General features: G+C 60.8%; 1 protein-coding gene across 4 annotated transcripts in view; it reads right to left on the bottom strand.

Annotated features, from left to right (window-relative positions):
• Window positions 1–454: 454 nt before the first annotated feature.
• The window catches only part of KCNQ1 (potassium voltage-gated channel subfamily Q member 1), a 362556-nt gene continuing 336768 nt past the window's right edge, over window positions 455–26242 (bottom strand). For all 4 annotated transcript variants that reach the window (XM_061161398.1, XM_061161370.1, XM_061161387.1 and 1 more), the window contains one exon: window positions 455–1692. In XM_061161398.1, the coding sequence (XP_061017381.1) occupies window positions 1505–1692 (188 nt within the window). In that variant the 3' untranslated portion in view covers window positions 455–1504. The remainder of the gene's footprint in view (window positions 1693–26242) is intronic.

The following is a 26242-nucleotide window of genomic DNA, read 5'->3' as shown; positions in this document are numbered from 1 at the left end:
CTTGTCGGGGGGGCCATGACCCCACCTGATCACCACTTCCCCCTTGAAGCGTCACAAGCCTGGGCAGGGGGACTGGTCTTATGAGGCGCTGTCAGGGAGAGCTTCCTGCAGGAGTGGGCTTTGAGCCTGGCTGGAGACCAAGGAAATGGTTTCAACTGATGGACAGGGGATGGGAAAAAGTCTCCCAGAAAAGGCACCAGCAGGCAAAGCTCAGGGGTGGGCTGGGGTCTGACCTGGGTGGGCGGGGGCAGGAGCAGCCTGGCCTCAAGGTGCTCCTGGGTCCCAGACCAGGCCAGTGGTATGGGGCTTCCGGCCCCCTCCCCTCACCGGGGTGGGTGCGGATGGGGTGAGTGTTGCTGGGGTGTTGAGGGGTGGGTGGCAGCTCTGTGGGAGGACAGGTTGTCCCAAAGATGGGTGCTTGCTCCCCCAGGAGTGGAGGCGAGAACTGGGCAAGTTAAATTTTGTGATTCCATGTTTATTAGGAAAAACCTGCATGATTAAGAATCAAAATCACACCGTGAAATTCATTAAAGCACAGATTCCAAATCACCACAAGGTATTCTGATTTTGGTGGGGCGGAGCGCCCAGGAGGACACATGTCTTGTTAGAGATGGTGATGCCCATCTGCTCCCCTGCGGTCAGGGGGGATGACCGTCTGTTCAGCGGCTCGGACCGGGAGGGACCTGGAGGCAGGCCTGCACATGGAGCGGGCTCGGGGCCCCTCCTCTTTTCTCCGGAATGGGTAGGCGAAGGTGCCAGTCCAGAGTGGGGGCCTGAGCACCCCTATTCTGCTGCTGGACGGTGTGCCCCCAGTGAAGAGCTCTGGGCAGTGGTGGGCCTGTCCCTCCCATTGGAAGCTGTGGCCTCAGGAGCTGCTCCCCCAGCTCCTGCCAGGGTCAGCATCTCTGGGGCGTGAGGGAGCCAGGCCCGCTCCGGGGTCCTGGGATGGGCTCTTGGGCCACGATCGGGCCTCGACTGTGGGCCTCCTTTGTTCGGCTGGGCTGGGCCTGCCCTGCCCTGCCTGCCGCCTCCCAGGGTGCCCCCCCCGGGTCCTGGATCTGAGACTGGGGGAGGGTCCTCACAGACCCTGTCCAGGCTGTCCCCCGTCTTCCCGCAGGAAGCCCCCAGGGCCGGCATACAGCTCTGCCGCCTCCTGCCGTACACGGGACAGGCCGAGCGCCTGGCCTGACCCCGGCCTTGTCCTGAGTGTCACGCCAGCGATGTGGCCGCCCCCCCCCCCCAAACCCAGCCAAAGTCTAGTACCCGCCGGCTGAGAAGGGGTGGTCTTGGTGAGCCCCCCAGCCCAGGCCAGAGCACCGCATGGCCCACCGGGTGTCTGGGGCCTGGTGGAGTGGGACCGCGCCTTTGAGAGGTGGCCGAGGCCCGGTGGAGCCGTGCCGGACGGGGGTGGGGTGGGCCTCCCCCGGGCCTCCCCTCTCAGGCCTCGGCCCTGCGCCCCCATCACGAGCCCTCGTCGGGCCCCCTGTGGGGCACGGTCAGCTGTTCATAGGTGGGCAGCGCGTTGCTGGGCAGGAAGAGCTCGGGGTTGATGGAGCCGCCGCTCGGGGGCTGGACTGCCTGGGCCCCGGCCGTGCTGGGGGGCCGGCCCCCGGGGGGGCCTCCGTGGTGCAGTGCGAGCAGCTGATGCAGCATGTCTGTGATGACCGCCAGCCTCTGGTCCAGCTGAGTCACCTGCGGGGACAGGAGCAGAGGTGAGCCGGGTGTCTGTGGGCATCTGTGGCCCCTGTGCGTGTCGGTGCGTGTGCACACACGTGCCCAGAAGGGTCCCGCTCAGCAGCCCTCGCCTGAGACCCGGGGGCCGAGCGGCTATCTCTGCAGAAGGGCTCCCAGTCACAGGGCGGGGCTCCTCCTCCACCCACTCCCCTGTGCCCCCCAACAGGGCTTGTGCCCCAAGTTGCCCCGTTGTCCCAGCCCCATGCCCGACACACGAGAGGACTCACTAGTCCCTGGAAAACCCAGACCCTGTCTGTGCCAATGCCCAGGAGTCAGCCAGGCCCATGTGACCACCACGCTTCTACCAAAGCCTTTCCTGCGTTGAACACAGGGTTGCCAAGCCCATGAGGTGGGGTTGCCCCATGAAACTGGAGGGGAACTGGAGGCGGGCTGGACCCAGGGCTGCAGGTCCTTAGTAGGGATGGCTGGATGGCCAGGAGGGGACGGGGCTGAAGTGAGCCCGGTGGGAAGAGGAGGCCAGGGCCCTCCAAGCAGGGGCAGGGGACAGGACATGACCCCGAGGGAGCCGGGCCTTGGGGGGAGGCACGGCTGTCCCGGGGCCTGCAGCACCCTTGGGAGCGGTTCCGCTGGGGTCTCTGTCAGAAAACAATACCCACTTTGGGGACCTGGAACCCTGGGGAGCCTCAGAATGGCAGAGCAGGTAGAGGAGGCAGCCAGATGGTCAGGGATAAGGGCCAGGCCCCAGGAGTACCGAGCTGCCCCTTGGGAGAGCACGTCGGGGGTGAGAACCTGCGGCGGCTCAGCCCAGGCTCAGCGCGGGGCCGAGCACAGGCGGGCAGAGCTGGCCAGGGCCGGGTGTCCACCCGGACACACGCGGGATTTGAGATGTGTGCAATGTGTGCTGTCGTGGCCACTCTCCCGGGCACCCCTCTGGGCCCACTGCCCGCCGCAGTCTCCCTGCCACAGGGCCGCACGGAGCTGGGTGCTGGCCAAGCGGGTTGGCTCCAGGAAGACGGTAGGGTGAAGAGGCCATGGATCCTGTGTAGCCCGGTCCCAGGGGGCCCAGGTCAGGTTTCCCGGGGCTGGGGGCAGGCCACAGCCTCCCTCCCGTGGGGGACACTGAGTCAGGGGAATGAGGGGGGCTGGCTGGGCAGGGATGAGAGGAGGGCTCTCTCCTGAGGCCCCAGGAGAAGGGTCTCATTTGGGGTCTCTGGTTGGGACCTCTGCAGCCCCCACCCCAGGTTCCATATAGGGAAGACCTGGGTGGGGTGGAAGGGTGCTCCATGAGGACTAAAGCAGACACTCCTGGGAGGAGGCCCATGTGGGGGGGTCCAAGCTGGGCTTAGAAGAAACAAGTGCTCCTGGGAGAGGGGCCAGAGGGACCTATGGCAGAGACGCGCCCACCATCACCTCCAAACCCTGCCCCTCTCACTGGCCCAAGACCGCTGGGCCCCACTGCTGGCAGGACTGGCCCCCCAGTCCCAAAGCTGCCCTAGGAGATCCGTCAGGTTGCCTGGTTGCCTGGTAGCCTTGAACGAGCCTTGCACGCCGGCTAGTCCAGGCAAGACTTCATGTTGCTTCACTGTGCAGGCCCCAGCTTGGGTATTGATTGGTTTGGCCTCAATTAAAGCCCCAAATACATGACAGAAGAAAATCTGTGGTTTCATAAATTTTCACTTTACGGTGCTTGAACATTTGTTGAAGTCCCCAGAAAGGCAAGTGGGTCTGGAAGCCTCCACGGGGGTGTTCTCGGGAAAAGAGGAAATGGAAGGAGAGATGGGATTCAGGAAGGGGTGGGGTCCTGGGCCTGGTTGGAGAAGGGGCCCGTCCCAGGGGGCTGACAGTGCAGGTGCGCTCGCCCTTGAGGCCTCCCGGGCCCTTCTGATGCTGCCCTTGGCCCTTGGGTGCCAAGCCCACCTCAGACCCTTGGGCTGCTGCTTACGGCAGGGGGAGCTTCGAGGGGCTCACCTGGTGTCTTGGTCCCACTAGGCAGACTGCTGGGGACTGGGGGGAGCTGGGATCAGGGCCAGAATCCCAGAGCCGGCCCAAACCCTGGGCCTCCCTCCTTCTCCTACAGGAGAGGAGCAGGTCTGGGGAGGACCGTGAAATGTCACGGCCGGTGTGATGGAAGAGACAGTGGGGAAGTGGTGAAGCCAGCCGACCCACCCAGACCCTGCCAGACCCTCCCGGCCATTGCCCTGTCCCCCTGGTCCTCCAGCTGCCCTTTGGGTGCCCCTGCAGGGTCCTCCTGCCTGTCCGGCCCCCAGCCCTCTGGACACAGATCCTCTCCTTCACTCATCGGGTCCAGCTTCAGGCTGTGGTGACCAGCAGGTGGGCCGGGTCCACTGGCCCGAGCCAGGCCCCCTCCTGGGGCTCCGTGGGTGAGCCTGCACCACCCAGGCCTGCCTGCTGCCCACAACTGGCCCCTGAGCCCACACTGCCCTGCCCAGTGGCTGGTGCCCCAGCCCCGCGGTGTGGGGTGAGCCTGGCCAGGCTGGTCCGGGCAGCCACGTCAGGTCCCGCCCTAAGCCCTGCCTGAAGGGTCTCCTGCCTGGGCCCCAGTTTCTCAGCCGAGAAGCGGGGAATCCTGCTCCCCACTGGCGGGTTTTATTGAGGATGGAGCAGGACAGGCATGTAGGAGCCTGTGCATGCGGGCTCGGTGAGCCCGCTTTGCTTCTCCGGGGCTGAGCGCGTCCCAGAGAGATGGTCCCTGGTCACCTCCCCCCTTTCCACCCCTGACTCTGAGCAGAGAGCCTGTATCTCACTTGATATTTGATGGCCACTCTGCAAGCACATCAGAAAAGACCCTGATGCTGGGAAAGATGGAGGGCAGGAGGAGCAGGGGGCAGCAGAGGATGAGACAGTTGGATGGCATCACCAACTCCATGGAAAGGAGTTTGAGCCAACTTCAGGAGATGGCAAGGGACAGGGAAGCCCAGTGGACTGCAGTCAACAGGGTCGCAAAGCGTTGGACACGACTGAGCGACTGAACAGCAACTGTGAGAACGTCAGCCGGCTGGAGGGAGCGGCCTGAGCCGGGGCCCAGCTGCGGAGGTCGCCGATCCAGGCAGGTGCCCAGGGCAGGCGCCGCCACCTTCGGGGGGAAGGCAGAGCCTACTCCGGGCACGGGGCAGCGTGCCCCAGCAACCACAGGGGCACATCAGTTTGGGGGATCTTGAATCTCGTCACTATTTGCAATTTGATAGTGACTAAAAGGGCAAGGCCAACAAACGCGCCCTTGTTCCCTGCCTCAACTCACCAAATTAATAACCATAAGTCGACTCACGGCCCTCGGAGGAGAAAAAAAGCAATTAGAATAACAGCCAGTTCGAGAGCCCTGGGCGGCTGATGATCAAACCCAAGGCGACGGGATCCCTGTTTGATGTGGTTATGAATTTGTTTTCAAAAGAAAATCTTGAAAAAGAGTCTTTCAAGGGAAATTTTTGCAGAACCTGCTCGGCCTTGATCCCAGCTTTGGACCCGCCAGCGGTCCCGGCCAAAGATGGGCGGGAGACGGGGCCGCGACCGCCTGCGGCTCATGGGGAGGAGCCCCTGGTCCTGGGGGCAGCTCAGGGGGCCCCAGGGTCCCTGCGGGGACATCTGAAGGTGGGGTGGCGCTCCTCTTGGGACAGCCTGGGACCCTCTGCGGGGTCATGGGGCAGAAGTTCTCTGGGCGCTTCCCTTGTCTGCACCCTCTCCTGGACTGACGGTCACTGATCAGTTCTCAGGGGGCGATGCTCAACATGCTTAACACCAGGCATTGAGCTGGATGCGCCCAGCTGGGCCACAGGGAGCCCGGGGCTCCAGGTAGGTGATGAGACGCGGGGGAGCCCGGAGCCCCGCGAGCCCTGCCCAAGTGCAGGGACGGGCCTGGGGCCACGGCCGTGATGCTCAGGCCCACTCCATCCTCCTGCGGGCCTCCCAACATGGCTCTAACCCCCAACTCCCCACCCGCTTCATAGACTGCAGGGAGGGTGGGAGCGAAGAACCGGGGGCAGGGGCACAGAGGGGCTGCCGCCGGCCTGGCTTCCTTCCCCCTTGCTCCCTGGCTGCAGGCCTGCACCGCCCAGCCCTGCGCAGGTCAGAAGCTCCTGCTCCCAGCTGCCTCTGAGCCCACAGGCTGAGGCCCCGAGGCCTTGAGCTCCTGGGTATGGATGGAGGGACCGGGTAGGGCCCACCCCCACCCCACAGCTGGGGCAGGTCTGGAGGCCCATGGCAGGGGTGCTGAGCCCAAGTGAAGGACTGTCCAGCCAGGAAGGGAGCCCCAGGCTGGATGGCTCAGAGCAGAAAGCCACATGCTCTGTGCAGGACCCCAGTCACACCCCAAGGTCCCCTGGGTGGGCAGCTCCCCGCTGCTGCCCCTCGCAAGCATACAGTTTGTGAGAAGCCCCCAGCACGGGGCAGGACACGGGGTGTGTCGAGTGCTGCTTGGCGGACAAGGGGCCCGCGCCTGCCCCCATTAAAGAGCCTGGCCGAAACCTCGGACGTCAGGTCCCACTAGACACGGGAAGGACTCAGTCTGAGAGGGCGACCCTGCCCCTTTGGGCCTAGCAGCTGCGGAGCGGCTTTCAGGCGGTGGTCTCAGGCCACCCCCCGCCTGGGCCTTCTGGGTTCTCTGTCCCCATAGAATGCCCTTTCTCCCCCACCCTGACCCTGGCCCTCACCCTGCAGACTGGTGAGGGAGGGGAGTGGGTGTCCCGCTGACATACAACCTTTGCCCCCGGGCCCTTTGGTCATGCAGGTAATGCTGAGCACCCACGTGGAGGGCAGGGGGTATCGCTGAGATAGCACCAAGGGGAGGGCGCTGGCTGCGTTCCTGGTGTCCTCCGGCCCTTCCCCACTGACCAGGACGGGAGGAGGCCACCCTGCTGTGACCACTGTGGTCTGCTGTCCTCTGAGCCTGGGGGCACAGGCTCAGGCCAGGGACACACCTGAGACCCGCACGCTCGGCCCTGCGGGGCCTCAGGCCTGAACCCAGACCATGAAACCACGGCTTCCCTGCACGTCTGCTGAGGCCTCTGCCTCTCAGCACCCACCCTGTTCCTTCCATTCTCATCTCAGAAAAAGGCTCCCAATCTCAGCATCAGGCTCCACATTCTACCCATCATCAGAACCTGCCCACCCCTCCATGGCTCCCAGCTTAGGCCAGAGCGCCAATTTTATATGTTAGGACTATTCCAGTAGCCTGCCAGCCGGCCTTCCCCTGCAAAGTGCTTCTACATGGTGGTTTTTTTGAAACCAAACCAGCTCACATCACATACCCTCCTGAGCTCCCATCTCACTCCCAGGAGAAGCCTGAGTCCCTCGTGTGGCCCCAGACCTGCCTCCCTTTGCTTTCTGGCCTCCCCGCCCCCACTTCTTTGGAGTTCCCTGGTGGCTCAGCGATAAAGAATCTGCCTGCAAGGTGGGAGACACTGGAGACGTGGGTTTGATCCCTGGGTTGGGAAGATCCCTTGGAGAAGGGCATGGCAACCCACTCCAGTATTCCTGCCTGGAAAATCCCATGGACAGAGGAGCCTGGCGGGCTACAGTCCATGGGATTGCAAAGAGTTGGATACAGCTGAGCGACTTAGCATGCCCTCACGCATGCACGCACCCTTCTTCCCTCCTCGTTGACTCCAGGCAACTTTATTGGTCCTTAAACATGGTGGCACATGCCTGCCCCAGGCCTGGCCTTTTCTCCTGCTGCTCCCCCGCCTGCATCAGCCACCCCCCACCCTCAGATCTCAGCAGAAGCACTGACCTGAGGCCCTCTCCCTCCCCTTGCCCCCACCCCCACTGGCCCATACTTCCTCCAAGGCCCTTGGCATGGGGTGATGTCTGCCTATCCACATCTGGGCCTTCCATTAGAATTAGGCCCAGAGTCCCGCTCCTGTTGGTCTGGGCTGGCACACAGGGGCCCCGTTCACATGTGTGGAACAAACATGCTGGGAGCTCCCCGGCCCAGCGCCTGGACCCCAGAGCCCTCAGGAGCCCTCCTACCAAGGTGGAAGGGGGAGGTGGTGCAGGGTACCCGCCTGCCTGGGCCCAGCTGTCCCCGGGGGTCCCTGCCCAGTGGCAGCCGGCTCCAGAGCACGCATGGGGCCTGTGGGTCCTGCCCCTGGCGCTGGGCCTCCCTGCCTCCTCGGGACTTGGGAACACCCCTCCCCCATGGCGAGAGCGCGGGAATAACGCCCATAAATCACCCTTTCGTTAGAGCCCATGGGGCTGGCTGGTCTCACAGAGCCGGGTATGAGTGGAAATAGATCACAGCGCTTCATAACGTTGTAATTTATGGCAGGAGACGGTGTAATTGTGTTTATGACTTTGTTTTAGTGCTTTAGCTCTTGGAGAAAAGTCAGCCGTGTTTCTAGCTGCTGAGGTTTTACTGCCAGTCCCCAGGGCGGCCGGCCGGCCGAGCTCTTGGTCCTGCGGCCCAAGGTGCACCCAGCCGGCCATGGAGATGGCCTCGGGGCCTGGCCCGTGGCAGCCGGCCGGGCCAGGATGTGTGCCCTGTGGCCTGCGGGAGGCCCCGGACGCATTTTGGGTGTGTGGGCCACACAGCAGTGGGGCAGGGTCCTCGGGAGGGCCTGGGCGGTGGGCAGGCTCCTGGGCTCATATTCTGCCTCTGCCTCTTGCTGGTGGGATGACCTTGACCTCGCCGCCCTGAACTCAGTTTCCCCATCTGTAAAATGGGCATGTTGGCTGAGTCTCCCTCAGGAGGATGTTGTAAGGATTAAATGAATGAATGCAAGAAACCACTAGAAAGGGGGTTTGGCATCCAGCAAACGCGGATTAAGTCTCCTGTTGACCATTATTGTAACTATTGTTAGCAATTGGCACGTGTGTAGCGTGGCCTGAGGGCTGGTCGGCAAGTGTGTGCACAGATGTGTGTGCACAGATGTGTGTGCACAGATGAGTGTGCACACAAGTGCTCCAACTTTATAAGGAGACTGAATGTGCAAGAATGCCTGGGCCGTCTTTGCATAGTTCCTTTGCACAAGTCCACCAGATCATACCCTGAGCTGCTCAAGGGTGCGCGTGTGTCTGTCTGGACCTCGGGGCCCCTGGGCCTTGGCACGTGCCACGGCAGTGATGCTGCTGGGAGGGGGCTGCTCAGAGGGCAAGCTCTGCCGCTCGGCTTGGGGACTCTTCCGGGGGCCGATCGAACTTTCCTAACTGGGAGACAGGCCTCTGGGTCCCATGGTCACTAACACCCCAGCCGTTCTCCGGTTCCCCAGGGTCTTCTGTCCAGGTGGAGTCCAGGTGGGGGTGAGCCTTGGCTAGAAGAGGTAGGCGATGGGGCAGCCATTGTGCCCTGACCCCCGGGACAGGTGCCTTGGTCTGGCCTCACGAATCAGCCAGGGTGGGCATTTCAGAGGCTGCAGACCGAGGACTGTGTCCTAGCCGCTGTCCTGCAAACCTCTCACTCATCTGGCTATGGGGCGGCAGGTGGTCTGAGCCATCATCTGAGCCAGTCACACCTCAGCTGGGTCCTTGGCACAGCATGGCCAAGGGCCTGGTCACCCCCAGACCCCTCTCAGGGCCTGCAGGTCCCTGGCTGGCCCTTGCAGACCACCCCTTAGGAGGACAGGCTGCTTCCCTCTGAGAGATGGCTGTGATGGGAGGAAGACCCTTCTACCTGCCCCACAGACACAGGCTCGCCTGGGAGCAGCCCCACAGGTGCCTGGGGTCTGCTAGGGACCCCCAGCAGTGACTTGGTCCAGGTTGACCGTTGAGCGGGGTGGGCCTCGGGATCTCTCGTAAGCCACACCCACCTGCCCTGTGCCCATCTGCCAGGACAACCTCACCTGCCCTCCACACCCGGCCCAAGGACCCCGTCTGCCTGCACCCCTCTGCACAGACACCCTCAGCACTACACCCCAGCTCTGTGCTCTCCCCAAGCCGCTCCATCTCCATTGGCGAGCAGGTCTCACAGCATCTTGGCCCAGCAGGTCCCAAAAGGAACTCCGACTTGCCCTGGGCCTGCCCCCGCCTCAGAAAGGGCGCCGACACCCACACAGAGAAGCACTGGATCTGCCTGGTGCTCACCCATGCCCGGCCTGTTCTCTAGGGCATGCGCTCTGAATCCAGGCCCCTGGGCAGCCCCTGCCCAGCCCAGTGGCATCCCCGGCCGGCGCTGTTGCGATCGCCTCCACTGGACTTGTCCACCTGCCTCCTGTTCGCTCCAGGCAGCAGCCAGGCTGAGCTGCCTCCCTTCAAAGGATTGCCAGTGTACCCAGAGTGAAATCCAATCTTCTCCCAAAGCCTCTGGGCTCTGTGGCCCCCCACAGCCCTCCCTGACCACCCCCACTCTATCTCTCAGATCCTGGTCACAGCCCCCTTGATCATGCCCCAGGATTTTTGCACTCTGCCTGAAAAACCATTCTCCACCACAAAATATAACCTCAGCTCAGAAGTTAGGAGTGGGCTTCCCTTCCATCGCTGAAACCTCCTGTGGCGGCTAGGCCTGGGACGGTCACGTCCCGAGAGGGTCTCCCAGAACCTGGGACATAGTATGGATTAAGTGTTGTTGTTGTTGTTCAGTCACTAAGTTGGGTCCGACTCTTTGCTATCCCATGGACTGCAGCATGCCAGGCTTCCCTGTCCTTCACTGTCTCCCGGAGATTGCTCAAACTCACGTCCATTGAGTCAGTGATGCCATCTAACCATCTCATCTTCTGTCATTCCCTTCTCTTCCTGCCTTCAATCTTTCCCAGCATCAGGGTCTTTTCCAGTGAGTTGGCTCTTTGCATCAGGTGGCCAAAGGATTGGATCTTCAGCTTCAGCATCAATCCTTCCAGTGAATATTCAGGGTTGATTTCCTTTAGGATGGACTGGTTGGATCTCCTTGCAGTCCCAGGGACTCTCAAGAGTCTTCTCCAACACCACAGTTCAAAGGCATAAATTCATATGGGATAGACTTGGTGTTTCACAAATATTTGCTGGATGAATAAAGAGCCCTCTGCTGCCTCCTGGGGCCCCAGGACTGGGGTGGTGGGTGCAAGTCCTCCAGGCCTACAGCCTGTTCCCTCCCCTGGGTGGTGCTGGCCAGGCCTTTCACTGTCATTGACTCGTAAGGGCTCTTCGTATACTGAGAAAGCTTGTCCCTTGACACGGACATCGTGACTGTTTGCCCCCAGTGTGCTACTGGTCTCATGAATCGGTTTATGGCAATTATAATTATTATTTTTGGTCTGGCCATACAGAAGTTTTATTTAGTTTTTCACTTTTTATGTAGTCAGTGTTATTTATCTTTTCCTTTGTGGCTTCTAGATTTTCTGCATGCTTGGAGTAGCCTTCCCCATTCCGACCTCGAAACAATTTTTTTTTTTGTAGAATTTTTTAGACTTGTATTTTACTATTAAATCATTGAATGGTGTGGGGCTCACTTGAGCTTCGAGACCTGTTTTCAGTGATTGCCTATCGATCCTCCCTGAAGACTAGGCTTCCCCGAAGGACGGAACATTCTTTTTATAGATGCTTTGCAGTTTATAGTGAACCATCTCAATCATGGCAGCCTTACAACGTGTTTTGCTAGCGGGGGGCAGAGCTGTCCTTTCTGGAGGTGAGGACGCTGGTGGCTCTGTCCAGGGGGTCCAGTGGCGGCGGTGGTCAGGGGGGCATGGGCCAGCTCACCTGGACAACCTCAGTGACCTTGCCCTTGGCCCCACAGATCTTGCTCCTCTGTTCAGAACTCTGCGAGACCCGCCTCAGACTCTGAACAGAGAAGGAAGTCCTGGCTGGGGGTCCAGGCGGTCAGCCCTTCCCGAGGCTCCAGCATGAGGCCTCCCCTCTGCCCTGCCCCTGTCCCTGCCCCCACTGCTGGGCTGTCTCCCTGGATTCTCGCGTGGCTTAGGCTGTCACCCCATCCACATTTCTGTTCACGTCTTCCCTCCCCATGAGGCTGCCGTGGGCCCTGAGCTAAATGCTGCGACCTGCCCACGGGCCTCTGCCCACTTTCTTTCCCTCGGATGCTCACTGACGTCATTGGTTTATTGATTCGATGTTCTGTCTCTCCCTGCCCCCTCCCCACACTGAGGCCAGAAGCCCCGTGGGGGTCTCTGCGTGTGCCGTGTTCACCGACGTGCCCTGTCCACGCTGCTGGACACTGAGCCACGCCCTCCCTCCCCCCGCAGCTCCATGGGGCCACGTTTGTGCCCAGAGTCCACAACCAGTGCCTGACTGTGCACCCCTGAGGCTGCCCTGCGTGGACCCTGGGGGGGAGGTGCCTGCTGCAGCTTGCAGAGTCGGGGGCCCCACATGGGGGCACACAGCTTCCTGGGCTGCGCAGAAGCCTCTTGGCTTGCCCCCACTCCACTGCTGGAAGGGGGCCTGGGTCATGCGGAGCAGGATACACAGAAGCCAGGAAGCTGCCCACCGCCACGTGGTGGGTGGGCCAGGCGAGGGGCGGTGACTGGCCCTGGATGTGTGTGGCTGGGTCTCCCAGTGGGCTGGCCAGCCCCTAGCTGGGGCCTCAGGGGGGTCCTGCGGGCAGAAGCCAAGCGGGGGCCGCCCACCCTGCCCACATCGGGCAGCCCCAGGCTGGCTGGCTGAGCCGCCCTGCTCGGGGCCAGGCGAGTGGGAATGTAGGGCAGGCTGGAAAAAGGCGCTGGAAGCCGAGAGGCCGTGTTTGTGTTGGCGGCGGGCAGAGGCCCCACCTGCATTTGATTCTCCCCCGCCTCCCCCTTCCACACTGCCCCTCTGACGAGCCTCGAAGTCCCGGAAGCCGGGGACGCCGGGCAGAACACTTTGTACCAGGAGCCAGCGCGCGGCCGGCCCCGCCAAACACCAGGCCTGGGCAGGCGGGCGGGCAGGTGGGCAGGGGCTGCCCAGTGGCTCCGTCGTCGCAGTTCCATCTGCCCCCGGGCCCCCCTCATCCTGGGCCCCCAGTGCCAGGGTGTGGGCAGCTTAGGACCACTGGGCCCACCAGGCCGCCCAACAGTGCCCCTGAGGTCTGCTTGCCCTCCGTGAGCTTCACGTCCCGCAGGCCTCCCTCTGTCCTCACACCCCGTCCATCCCGGGTGGGACCCCTGCCAGCCGCCCAACGGCTCTCAGACAAAGACCAAGCCCCATCTTGGCCAGAGGGTCCCCGCAGTCCGGGCCTGGTGTCTCACCCTGGCCATGGCCCCTTCCTGCCCTGCCCTGGCTCCGTCAGTTCCTTGGATGTGCTGTACCCCCCTTTCTGCCCCCGGGCCTTTGCACTAGCTGGTCCACTTGCTAGAACATTCCACCCCTCTCCTGAGCCCGCAGACAGTCCCATTCCTCAGTCCCCAAGGCGAGGGTCTCCTCCATAGAAGGCGCCCCTGCTCCGTCTGCTGGCCATCACCTCCCTGGCCGACCCCTCCTGGCCACTCTAGTCTGCCGGGGTGCTGGTGTTGTCCTCAGCTTCCTAAACGTCCACCTCCCTGACAGCGAGGGCCCTGCCAGGCTGTCCACCCCCAACGACAGGCTGGGGGACTTTGGGCCTTGGTCCCCTCCCTGCAGCTCAGAGTGGAGATTGATGTGTCCGTGGTTGGGATATCCTGGGGGGTGGGGTCCAGCTCCCCTGGACAGCTCCTCGGGCCTGCGGGGGGTCTCAGGGAAGAAGGAGGCCCCGTGGGCCCCCAGGCCCCCAGCATCTCCCGGCTGCCTCTGACCGCTGTCCCCGCACACGCCGCCTGGCGTGGCTTTTCCTCACCGCTTTGCAGCCATCCTCAGCTGTCCCCACGCAGCCCTGAACCACATCCTCTCTTCAGACACTCGCATGGCTTCCCACTGTTCTCTGACCGCCCAGGCCCCAGAGCCTCTTCCCCGGGCAGCTGGGGGCGGTTGACCCCCAGCCTGCTGGCCTCCAGGACAGCGCATATGTGCCCCTGCCCTCGCCTCCCCCCCAGCAATATGCTCTGCCCAGCTGGACGTCTTGCAGTTAAATCAGCCCCCTTACAAGAGTTTGCAAGATGTAACTAGGTACAAGGACAGTTCAAAAACATAGTCCCTTAAAAGTAAAAAATGTTTCAACAAAACATCCCCCTTTGGCCCTCCTGGCTGGTCTGACTGGTCCCCGCCTCGCCAGGGGATCGCCTTAGTGATCTGCTGTTTATCCTTCCGGCCATTTTACACCAGGAGCGCGCTTGCCCGCCGTGCAGTATCCGTCCCGGTGGACTTAGCACGAACGGTAACCTGAGAAGCTGGGCCCTCTGTGCGCTCCCTTTCACTAGCACAGGCTGGGGGCCCGCCACGTGGAGACACGTCCGCTGAGCCTGCTCCTTGGGCCAAGATGCACGGGCCTCTCCACGGGGCTCTGGGAATCCCACCGTGGCCGAGCCTATGGACGTGGAGGCTCATGCTCCCCTGAGAGCGCCAGGCGGGGGGGGGGCCCCCTCTCTAGGATCGGTCCTGGTGAGGCTGCCCTGCAGGGACGCTTCCGCATGGCTCCCCGACAGGCTGCCCCGAGCCATGCACCCCTTCCCCGCCCCACTCTGCTCCCTGATTCGGGCGAGAGGAGCCCCTGCCCCGGCCTGCCCTCCGGGCGCGCCCGGGCACCTCATCCCTCTTCCCTCTCCTCGGAGGGAGACATTAAAATGGGGGCTCCCCATGGCCACAGAGGCAAGGCCAGGATCACTGCAGTGGCCCCGACACGGTCACGATCTGGCTGGGTCCTCCTCGCTGCCCCAGGCCCGTGGGCCCCCTGTCCGGGGCCCCAAGTTGCCACAGGCTCTTTGCCCCTGCTGCCCCTGAGGGAGGCTCTTTTCCCCACGAGCTTCAAGCTGCCTCTGTCCTCTGAGTGCCCCCTCAGGGCTGCCTGCCCACCCTTTCCGAGGGACGCCCCTGCCCTGGCACCCCTGTGATGACGCTCAGCTCCTGGACGGCGGGGCTCCTGCTGGGCAGCGCTGTCACGGTGGGCTCGGCTCCCGGTGCACCATGGTGCTCAGCAGAGCCCTGCAGGACGGTGCATGAACCCCAGCGGAGCCCCCACGGCCCAGATCAGCCCCGGGCAGGGCGACCAGCAGAGGGGCGCGGGGCTTGGCCGGTATGCGTGCGTTCTGGTGTGTGTGAGCACGTGCGTGTGTGTGCGTGTGTGCACATGGGCAGAATCCCACTAGTGCCGTGCTGGGCCCTACACTGGGGAGTGGGGGAGACCCGGGAGCTGGCTCATGGGGCGGGATCCAGGGTGGTGTCCAGCCCAGGGGGCCATGCCTGGGGGCCCTCCAGGTGCCAGGGGTTCCAGGCTCCCTGCCCTTCCTGACTCCGCTGGTCAGGGCCGGGGCCGTGGAGGCAGCTGTTGGAGACGGGGGCAGCACCAGGGGCCCAGGCCCAGGACAGCCCCACCCCCCACTTCTGGCTCCTGCTTCTAGGCCTGGACTCCCTGAGACAGCTCCTCCGAGGCTGGACCTGATCTGGGGGCTGGGCAGCAGGCTCTGGGCCAGAGGTGCGGATCCTGGGGTCTGGAAGAGCCTGGTGGGAAAGGCTAGAGGGGATGAGTGCCTTCCAGGGGAAGTGGCCGGGTTTCTACCCATCCAGGGCCGGGCCATGCCACTTGCCTGGCGCTGAGGGCCTGGCTGGGGGCTCAGCTGGGCCTCCGCACCTCGTGGGCATGACAACATTCTTCTAAACCTGTTCTCTCCCCGTTCGGGGGGCCCACAGCCTGTGAGCCAGAAGCCCCCGGGCCCCACCCTCCCGCACGCAGCACGGGCTCCCTCCCTGCCTCTGCTCGGCTTCCCGGCTCTTGGTGGGGGCAGCCCCCGCAGACGGAAGACAGGCTTCAGGGCCCCGTCCCTTCCTCTCTGCCCCGCTCCCTCCTCTGTGCTTCTCCTCGTGGCCGTCTGAGTGCCAGCCCCCCGCCCCAGCCTGCGTTCAGCTCAGCTCCCGCTGGCGAGTCCCTCGCACCTCTGGGTCGTGACCCACCCACGTGGGCACGCGGCCCCGGGGTCTCTGCGCAGCGCCCAGTGTGCCCAGTGTGGGGGCCCGTGTGGCTGAGGGCGCGCTGCTGCACCTGTGCCCCCCACCCTGAGACCCCCTGTCCAGGAAGTGGGTGAGGAGGTGGGGAGCAGGCCAGGCCAGGCCCCGGGAGCTCCAGACCGCTCTGCTCCCAGCCCTCTCCCCGCCCCGCCCCGGCCCCTGGCCCACCTTACCTCCTGCTGCCCCTGTGCGGTTCAGGGTGCCCCCCTCCTGCCGGGTCCCCGGCCACACGCCAACATGGGACCTGGCCTCCCTGGCCTCACCCTGAGCCTTTGTTTCTGCCTCTGCAGGGCGAGGATGTGGAGCAACACACCCCGCGCGACGGAGGCTCACACCTGCCCCCGCCCTGTCCATCTCCAAAGCCCCGGGACCCCCGCAGGCCCCCCGCGGCTCCTCCCCCGGGAACTAGGCCGGTGAGCGGGCCGCCCTCACTGTCCCCGTGTCCGCACGCGAGCGCCCACCTCCGTCCAGCCGCCACACCTTCGGGGTGGCCGGCCCCGGTCCCTAGGTGTGTGGCCCAGTGGCCAGGGCACTGGAGGGGCAGGGCAGGCTGACCTCGGGGTGGGTCAGAGGCCGGAGGGCCGCTGAGTGGTGGGGGCTCCCAGGAAGGCCCACAATGCTCGGAAGGTGAGTGGAAGTTCGGGGAGGCCTCCACCCCGGAACGAGGCCCTGGGCTGGCCCTCAGCCCACCTGGCCCGGGCTGACCTGAGGCTGATGAGAGATTTAGGCCGTCCTGCGATCCCCGCCCACCCTTCCTGCTCCTGGGGCAGGAAGAGCTCCCTGGGACATGGCCTGGGTGGGGGGGACCCATGCTGAACAGATTGGGCGTGGTCGGAGGCCTCTGGGATGACCTGGCTCAGCCCGCGGGTGCCCCGTTAGTGCCTGGGTCTGGGGGCCTTGGAGACCATCCTGGGTACCCCTGGGGTCACAGCTCTGGGAGGTCCACCCCGGCAGGAGGCCCAGTCCCCCTGTCAACCCGGGTTAAAGGGGGGCAGGCGGTGCCCACCCATGAGCCTCCCCTTCCCTGCTGTCCTGGCCCACGCCGCCCACCCCAGGCCCCTGGCCACCCGGGGGGCTCCTGTGTGGGGACCAGCTGGCCCCCGGCCTGAGGACACGTCTGGCTGCCTGGTCACCCCTGCGCCAGCTCGTCCCAACCTTCTGACCGGCTCCACCTCCCCCTCGTCCTCTCCCCCATTTTGGAGTTTTCGCAGCATCAGCAGAAACCCGCCCGAAGAGCTCCCATGAGTCTCCATCTTTCATCCCCAGTTCCTGACCCAGAGGCAACCCCTCAACCCTCTCCGCTGCCTCTTGGCTTCACCTCGGTATTTCTGAACCACATGCTTATACGGCTATTCCTTGCTTTTAAAGTTTCAGACATTATCTAGTGACCACTTAACCCAGAGAGATCCAGGTTTCATTTTCACAGCTCCTGCCCCCTGCCATTCCCCCATCCTCTCAATATAGTTTTACTGCAATTCTAGGCTAAATAAGTATTTACTGCTTGCATTTGCCATAAACATTATGCAACTTTATATCACTATGTAACGGCTATTTTCAGCCAAGTCATGTGGTCTTCTAGGATGATAACCTTTTGTTTTCTCTCGGGTAAAACATTTTTTATGATTTGCTTAGTTTTCAACGCATCTCTCACTGGTTCATTCTTGACCTCTCTGCCAGAGTTGTAAAGCTTCTATTCATTCTGCTGAGAATACCAGCAATCTACCAGCCTTACTCTTTTTTCTTCTGGAAGTTTCTTCCTAGGGCCCTAGAAGGATTAGTTACTCTCTACGCCTGCTAAATGGTTGTAATGCTAGACTTTCTTTCCCCCATCTTGTTGCGAACATCCTTGGCCTCTTTTTTTGCGGAGTGTGTGTGTGTGTGTGTGTGTGTGTGTGTGTTGGAGTCCCCTGGTTCTTGAATGCTGTGCTTTTCCCATCTTGTTTTTCCCTTCCTTTTGCTGGAGCATATCCTCGAATAGCTTTCTGAGAAAAGGTATGTGGCAGGCAAAGCTTCTGGCTATGCATGTCTGAAACTTTCATTTACTCTCAGATCTGAGCATTTGAGTGGCTAGAGAATCCCAGATTGAAAATTAACCCTTTTGGGTACTTCAGACAGTGAGGTAGACAGAGAGAAGGCCCCTGCCTCCTGCTGCGGTGCTGTACGTGCTTCAGCCCTGCGTACTCCGGCTCAGCTGGGACCCCACGGGTGGTAGATTTATTGTTGTTCAGTCGCTAAGCTGTGTCCAACACTTTGCAACCCCATGGACTGCAGCACGCCAGGCCTCCCTGTTCCTCACCATCTCTCAGAGTTTGCCCAAGTTCATGTCCCTTGACTTGGTGATGCCGTCCAACCGTCTCATCCTCTGCCGCCCTCGTCTCCTTTGCCTTCAGTCTTTCCCAGCATGGGTGGCAGAATTCTCTCTCGATTTGGCTGCCACCAATTTCATCATCTGAGCAACATCTGGGGCCAAGCCTCTTGCCCTGACTCTTGTCCATTGTCTTGCTAGCTGCTCTCTCTGCCTCTCCACACCCAACCCTCAAACCTCTCCACTCCACACACAGCTCAGAAACATGTAAATCAGAGCATGCCACCTCTGGGCTTAGAGCTGAAAACCCACCTCCAGCTTCTGATTGAGTGAAAGTAAATGCAAACTCCTTCTGGGGGCTGTCAGGCCCCAGTCTGGCCCCCACCAGCACCCCACTGCCAGCTCATACCACTAACCCAAGTCCCACTTGCCCGGGAGCTGTTGTTCCCCAGTATTGCAGGCTCTGTCACCCCAGCCCACAGCAGCACAGAGTAAAGCTTTGCTGAATGGCTCAGAGAACGAGTGAGTGAGTCCCTCTCAGCACGAACCAGAACCGAGGAGCTGCCTGAGGCCCGGGGGTGGGGCTCAGACCCCGGTCAGCAGCAGCACCTGTGTCAGGAGGCTGGTGGGGCAGCCCTTCCCCTGCTCCTGGGCTTCTGTCCGGCTCACACCCGGCTCTTGGTTGCTTTCTGCTTTCACGCCACCTCCTTGAGACCCCCCCGCCCAGCTCCCCCACTGCTCACTTGCTGCCAACCCGCTTCCCTGCCCCCGGTCCTGCGGCCCCGTAACTCGGCGCCCCACCCCTCGGCTTGCTGACTCCTGGGCCATCTCTCCCTGGCCCGAGCTTCCTGAGGAAGGGGTCTGCACGGCCTCCCCAGCACGTGGGGCCACTTCTGGCCTCCAGTCAGCGCTTGAGTCACTGAGTCAACAGATCTGGGTGGAGGCTGGGCTGGGGCCCGACTCCAGAGATGCTCTGGGAGCCCCACTTCCCGGTTCCCTCTCTGCTCTGCCCGGGCCCCCCACCCCCGCCCCGGAGGAGGAGGCGAGGCGGGCTGGGCAAGCCCCCTCCCCACGTGCCCCAGAGCCCCTTCCCCGACAGCTGCAGGGCTGTGGTGGGGTGGGGGGGCCTGCGGGAGGCGGCGGCAGGCATGGGGGCAGGGCGCGGAGCCGGGCCTGGCGAGCCCTCCACCGCCGCTGTCCTCCGAGTTTCCGTGACTGTCTGTGCGTAACCGCACGGCGGTTTCCATCAGCGCTGCCAAGTGGCGGCTGCTGGGCCTGGCCTGGGTTCTGATCCCCGACAAGCCTGCTCTCTGTCAGGCAGCCCCGAGGAGCTGGGGAGCAGGGTTGCGGGGGGGGGGGGTTGCAAAGGGTTAAGCTGCCCTCCACCACCCTGTCTCATTTCTCAAAGGCCAGGCCCTTTTTCCTTCCAAGTCACAGCTGACATGAAAAACAATAGCACTCCCTCGGAGAGGCTCTGCTGCGGGCTGGACGGCCCCCCGCCCCCCAATAATTACTCAAGACATTGGCATGAGCCAGGCCTGGTTAGGTAACAGGCTGCTTGCTCCGGAGACTTATAACTCACAGGCAGCTACACATGATCTCTGCAGACAACAAAATCGTTTCCAGGATGGTGGGGAGGGCGAGGCCTCGGGGAGAGGGTCCAGGGCGGGGGGGGTGTGCTGGAGGGGCTGGGAGCAGGCCAGGTGGGGGTGGGTGCGAGGGAGGGCCTCCCGGGGGCCCCAGGGGTGCAGCCTGGGGGCTGGGGAGCTGGAGAAGCGATTGCGGGGAGTAGCTCCTGCCCCCTCCCTACTCCGACTGCCACCCATGCCCCAGTCCCCGGACGGCGAGCCTCCCCAGTCCGGTCTGTTCCCGAGCAAGGCATGGCAGACACTCATTCATACTGCAGTGTGAATGACTAACTGTTGGGCATACCTCCTCCCTCCTTGTGGAAGATAACTAATTGTCTGTTTACTGTCCATGGCCCCACTGAACATGACTCCCTCAAGGGCAGGTCCACATACTTTCCCCCCGTGTTCCCAGCGCCTAGTACATAGCAGACATTCAGAAAATATTTGTTGAAGACGACACCTAACCCAAAGAAGGGAGCATCGTTAGTGTAACCGCGGGCACACAGGGCGGGGCCCCCGGCAGCCTGTGCCAGAGAGATGCTGGCAAGAGGAGGACTCGGACAGCCCCGCTCCCCTCCCCCGCCCGGGCCCCTGAAAGCTCCCGCAGGAAACGCCCATTTCCCTGGAAGGACGCTGAGCCGAGGCGAGGCGGGTGGAGGACTCAGCGTGTGGGCCGCCCCTGTCGGCCTGGGTGTGCTCCCGGCAGGGCGTCGACGCCCAGGCAGCCCGCTCCGGCCCGGCCTCGGCCCCGGCTTGGAAAGCGGCGCCCCCACCGCCTTCTCTGGGTTCCACTTGCTCTGTGACCGTCTCTGGGCACACGGCTGTCCCCCTGCAGGTCTGAGCTCGGCCTCAGGCCCCAGGCTGAGGTCAAGCACACCACTCCTCCTGCCCCGTCCCTGCGCACGGACTGAGGTGTGGACAGCAGAGCCGGGGGGCAGCGCTCCGGCCAGGCTCCCCGCTGGGTAAAGCCAACTTCTACCAACCAACACCCACTGGCCCCGCCCCTGAGGCCCCCCTCCTCCTCCTCCCAGGCCACCAGGATTTATGGGGCACCTACTGTGCTCCGGCACAGGGCCTGGTGACCCAGGCGGCGGGATCCGGATGCCCGGCCAGGTCAGCACAGGGGTGGTGGGCTCAGAGAGGACACGGCGGTAGTGTGGACTCAGGCCCGGTGAGGAACTCCATGGCCCTGCGTGGCCGCGCCCAGTGGGACGTCCCGGGCCGGGTTCCCATCCTCTTGAAGGCACAGAACACCCCTCCCTGCAGTCACCACGCCGCAGCTTCTGGGACGCCCCGGGTTCCTCTGCAGAACTCTCTTCGGGGTGACCTCACCCTTCAGATGCCACCTCCCGGCAGCCCTCTCAGCCTCGCCAATACCTCCTCGGAGCCTCACACCCCAGCTGCAAGCAAGTCCCCCCACAGACGTCTCAGACACGCGTCACCTCTGCCTACATTGTGCTCCTTGCTGGGAACCACCTCGCTGAGCCCCTCACCACTGTGAGGCCAAACCCGAGCCTGGGGGGCTCTCCTCTGCGGACACCCCACTCCCACCCCCATATCCAGCCTGTCCCCAGGCCTGAGAACTTCACCCCCCAGCACAACTCCTGCGTCGTCTTTCTTTCCCCCAATGACTCTCTCCCCCGCCGTTCCCCCAGGGCTTTGGCCACGGCCCCTCACCGGTCTCCCCATCTCCTCTGGCTGCCCTGTGATCATCTCATGTGCCAGCCAGAGGGCTCCTCTCGTGAGAAGTCCTTATTACGAGTGTGCACGCGTGTGTGAGACTGACTGGGTGGGTAATGCTAGTGGAGCCCAAACAATGCACTCGCTGTATATTTTCAGTTCTGTCCAGTCACTCAGTCGTGTACATACGACTCTTTGCAACCCCATGGACTGCAGCATGCCAGGCTTCCCTGTCCATCACCATCTCCCGGAGCTTGCTCAAACTCATGTCCATAGAGTCAGTGATGCCATCCAACCATCCAACTTTATAGCTTATAATGAAAATGAACCACTTCCCCTGAAGTGGTGGTCCAGTGGCTAAGACCCTGTGCTCTCTCTGCCGGACAACGAGGTTCGATCCCTGGCCAGGGAATTAGAGCCCATATGCCACAACTAAGAGTTCCCATGCTGTGACTAAAGACCCCACATCCCTCAGCAAAGATCAAAGACCCTGAATGCCACCACTAAGACCTGGCAGAGCCAAATAAATAAATGAATATTAAACAAAAGGTAAAGAGAGATCTGTTTGTACACCTGTCCCATCCATGGGGCAGCTAATTTTAAGGCTTCCTTTTGGCAATTCCCTTATCAGCTTTGAGGAACACATATTATCACTGTCATATTACTTTGTGGAATATTATTGCCATGTTATTTCTTGATTTACCCACTTTAGCCATCTTTTATATAGTTCCTTCTCTGGAGGGTGAGAACTGAGCCCTCTCAACGCACCGGTCATGTGTCCCCTCCCTCTCATTTCCCAGGCTGCTTCACCATTATTGTGACTCAGTCCAAATGCATCTGCGCCTAGTGTTCAGTTCCCTTAGAGCCACAGTGCTAGCCCTGTTTCCTAGCGTCACCTTCCTTGGGGTGACTGTTGGCAGCTTCAGAAGCCCTTGGTACAAGGTTTGATTTCAAACCCACCCTGCTTCCCTCTTTTTTCTCTATCCTCATTTGCTTCCACACTTTGCTGGAGCACCTTCTTCATAACTTTCTAGGAAAAGGTACAGAAAGTAAACTTCACAATCTCCTGTGTGTTTTCAGATATGCTCTCATGGACTCCTCGCTCTCGATAGATACTTCGGCTGGGTATAGAACTGTACGTTCCTTTGGAAGGCTGGAGGCATCTTTGTAAGACTTCTCCACTGAAAACCAACCTGTTCTGAAGCCCTTGATGGGGCAGGTCACCTTGTTACTTCTTTGGGAAGATTCTGGAGGACGGGAGGACACGGTGGCAGCCCTTATGGTCCAGGTTCTTGGTGGGCTCCCCCTTCCATCACTGCTTCCTCTCCTCAGCTGTCTCTCACCTCCCTTTCTGGAACATCCAGGCGTTGGATGTTGAATCTCCTTGGACTGAGTCTCCATGCTTCTTGGCCGTTCCTCCTATTTTCCATCTCTCTGTCTTTATTCCACTTTCTGAGAGATTTACTTCAATCTTTTACTGTTTTTTTTTTTTTTTTTAAATTCAGCAGCATATTTTACATTTTCAAGAGCTCTTTCTGTTTCTCTAATTGTTTCTGTTTCCCAGCATCCTGTTCTGGCTTAACGATTACATTATCCTCTTGAATTTCAGAGTGATCTTACAGATACAACACTTCTCACACAGCCCCATAGCCTAATGTCCTTCGGGGTGCCCCACTGCCCTCACCCTGAGTGCCCCCTCCTTGGTCTGGCCCTGCCTATCTTTCCACCTGCCCTCACCCCACTTCTGTGGTCAGCCCTCTACATCCTTGCAGATGCAGAAGGCAGGCCTGTTCCTCACTGCCTTGGGGTCTTTGCACGTGTGGCCCCTTGTCTGGAAGGCTCTCTCCATCCCTCTGTTTAGGTGAGCTATTCCTCACTCATGCTTCCTCAGATGCCTTCAGTAACTTCCTGGGCAGCATCACAACCCCTGTTCCACGTCTCTTTAGCTCTGCTTATAGCACTCAGCATGATCTTTTCTCTTTTCCTGGCTTTACTGATATAATTGACATGCTGCTGTTCTGTCACTCAGTCGTGTCTGAGTCTTTGCGACCCCATGGACTGCAGCACTCCAGGCTTCCCTGTCCTTCACTATCTCTTGGAGCTTGCTCAAACTCGTGTTCATTGAGTTGGGGACGCCACCCATCCGTCTCACCCTCCCTCGCCCCCTTCTCCTCTGTGCGGTGTACGTCCCCGCCCCTGCCTCCTACAGCGTAACCCGCTGCCATACCCCAGGGCTCAGCACTGGTGTCAGTCCCAGCACCACTCTGACAAGCTGCCGCAAACCTAGGGTGCATGTGTTTATTCTCTTATGGCTCTGGAGGTCGGGAGCCTTACTGGGTGAAAGTCAGGGTGTCACGAGGCCTGCGTTCCCTGCGGAGGCTCCAGGAGGGAATGTCTCCTGGCCTTTGGCTGCTTCTAGAGGTGCCTGCATCCTTGGCTTGTGGCCCATGCGTCTACTTCCAAAGCAGCATGTGGCATCTTCTCTCCTCTCTGACCTCTGCTTCCGTCGTCCCGGCCCCTCCTCTGACTCTGACTCTCTGCTCTCCCTCTCATAAGGACCCTTGCCACGACACTGGGCCCACCTGGATAATCCAGCGTGATTCCCCACCTCAAGAGCCTTCACTTCGCTGCATCCTCAAAGTCCCCTTGCTACGTGAGATCACAGGTTCACAGGCACGGGCACCCGGACAGGGGCATCTTCGGGGGCTGGTGTGTGACCCATGTGCTTCTGTGCTTGCAGAGCGGGGACACTGTTCCGGAGCTGGACGACTGGTCTCCTTTCGGGGGGCCCTTACAGGGACAGACACCTCAAGGACCAGGCAGGTAAGGAGAAGGTGTCACTGGCAAAAAGATTAAGGAGAACAAGTGGGTGGTGCCTCTGAGCAGCCCCAAGGACTTCCAGGGGGACCACACCAGGACCCCGTCAAAGCTCCAGGAGCCACCGTGAAAAGTCTAGAACCACAATGAGGGCGGAGGACACTGAGGTGCCCGGGGCTAGATGGGCTCTTCCCCAGGCCCTCCTCTTCGCCATCCCCTGCCCTCCTCTGCTCTGGCTCAGGCCTGGTGCACGCCCGTCCCACCGGAACCCACCTGGCCAGCCCCCAGGCGCCCGGCTCCCACAGCCAGGGCCACAACTCACATCACACGGCAGCCTCGCCTGAAACCTGGCCAGAGCTGCCCCCGGGCTGGCTTGAAGACCCAAGGGGCGGGGTCCTCACCCGGCCCCCTTGCCTCACCCGGCCAGGCCCTCGGGCTCCTTTCTGTCCTCACGCCCCACACTGCTGCCCTGCCCGAGCCGCGCCCTCCGCCCCTGGTACCACTCAGCTGGGAGGTGGAGGAGGGCCTGGCTCCAGTGCTCCCCCGACCTGCAGGGCCTCATCCCCGATACAAGGGTCATCAGATGCTCAAGGGGTCTGACTCCAGCCCCGTGGGGCCAGGACACTCAACGCAGGTGAGCTCACAGCCAGGGAGGCAGCCTCCAGGTGAGCTCACAGCCGAGGAGGCAGCCTTGGGGGCTCTGCATAGATGCGTGGTCCTTGGAGAAATACAAAGGGAAGTCTGCAGGAGGAATGGGCCTCAGGGCCGACTGCTGTCATGGCAAGAAGAAGCCTCCGGGATGGGACGAGGAGCAGGACGGCCAGCGGTGGGGAGCAGGGCGTGGAGGCCAAGTCAGGGGGTGCCCTCGTCAGAAAGAGGGAAGAGAGGGACGCGGGGAAGGCCAGGGGATCCGGAGTCGGGAGACCTCAGGACTGATGGAGAGGCAAGCTGCAGGAGGGAGGAAGGGGAGTGGGGTGGGCAGAGGCCACTGCTCACTCCAGGGAAGGAGACGTGTCCGACTCGAAGGGCCCAGAGCTTAGACAGAAAAAAATCAAGCAAGACCGGGAAACCAAGAAATCCACGATGCCATTGGCAATTATGCATCCTTCTCTCAGAAGCTGACATATCACAGCGGAAAAACGGAACAAACAAAATAAGGATGTAGAGGAGGTGACCGACTCAACTAACAGAAGGGCCCTGCTGCCTCCACGCACTCAGGGAAAGCTCACAAAAATGACCTTACTAGGCCCTAAAGGAAAGGTCGGTAAGGCTGAAAAAGTCTATACCTTAACATGAAATTGGAAATTAGTAACCAAAAGAGAGCAACAAAAATGATACATCTGGAAGTTAAAAAATATGTTTCTAAATAATTCTTTGGTTAAAGAGAAAATGAAATAAAATGGAAGTTAAACTCATTTAGAATAGATTCGCAGGGGATGTATAGTACAACGAAATGTGTGGGATGCTGCCAAAAGGATATTCAGAAGAATATTTACAGCAGTTTTTAAAAATCAGGAACTTTGAAAATAAATGGGCTAAGCTTTCAAGTCAAGAGACTAGAAAAACAACACCAAAATAAATACAAGGAAAGGATAAGAAAGGATAAAGGAGGATATTAATAAACAAAATTTTTTTGAAAATAAAAAATAAAATTAATTAATAAAACCAACCGCTGGTTTTTGAAGAGTCACTAGTAGATAAACTTTGAGCAAGTGAAGTAAGAAAGCATTAGGAATGAAAGGGAGTAATAACTACACGCAGAGTGAACCGAGTAATTATGTTATTATGGTGCATTATTTTATGTTCCTAAAACTACAAATTCAACATGGTGAATAATTTTCAAGAAGAAATTATCCAAAGTGTCTCTGTTGTTGTCCAGTCACTAAGTCGTGTCTGCAACCCCATGGACGGCAGCACGCCATACTTTCCTGTGCTTCACTATCTCCTGGAGTTTGCTCAAATTCATGTCCGTCGAGTTGGTGATGCCATCCAACCACCTCACCCTCGGTCATCCTCTTCTCCTTTTGCCTCCAACCCTTCCCAGCATCAGGGTCTTTTCCAAAGAGTCGGCTCTTTGCATCAGGTGGCCAAAGTGTTGGAGCTTCAGCAACATCGATCCTTCTGATGAATATTCAGGCTAGACTGGTGTCATTTCCTTGCAGTACAAGTGATTCTCAAGAGTCTTCTCCAGCACCAT

Source organism: Dama dama, chromosome 2, assembly GCF_033118175.1.
Source record: "Dama dama isolate Ldn47 chromosome 2, ASM3311817v1, whole genome shotgun sequence".
Classification (NCBI taxonomy): domain Eukaryota; kingdom Metazoa; phylum Chordata; class Mammalia; order Artiodactyla; family Cervidae; genus Dama; species Dama dama.
Note: the sequence above shows the minus strand (reverse complement) of the source record. Positions and strands in the feature narration are given on the sequence as shown.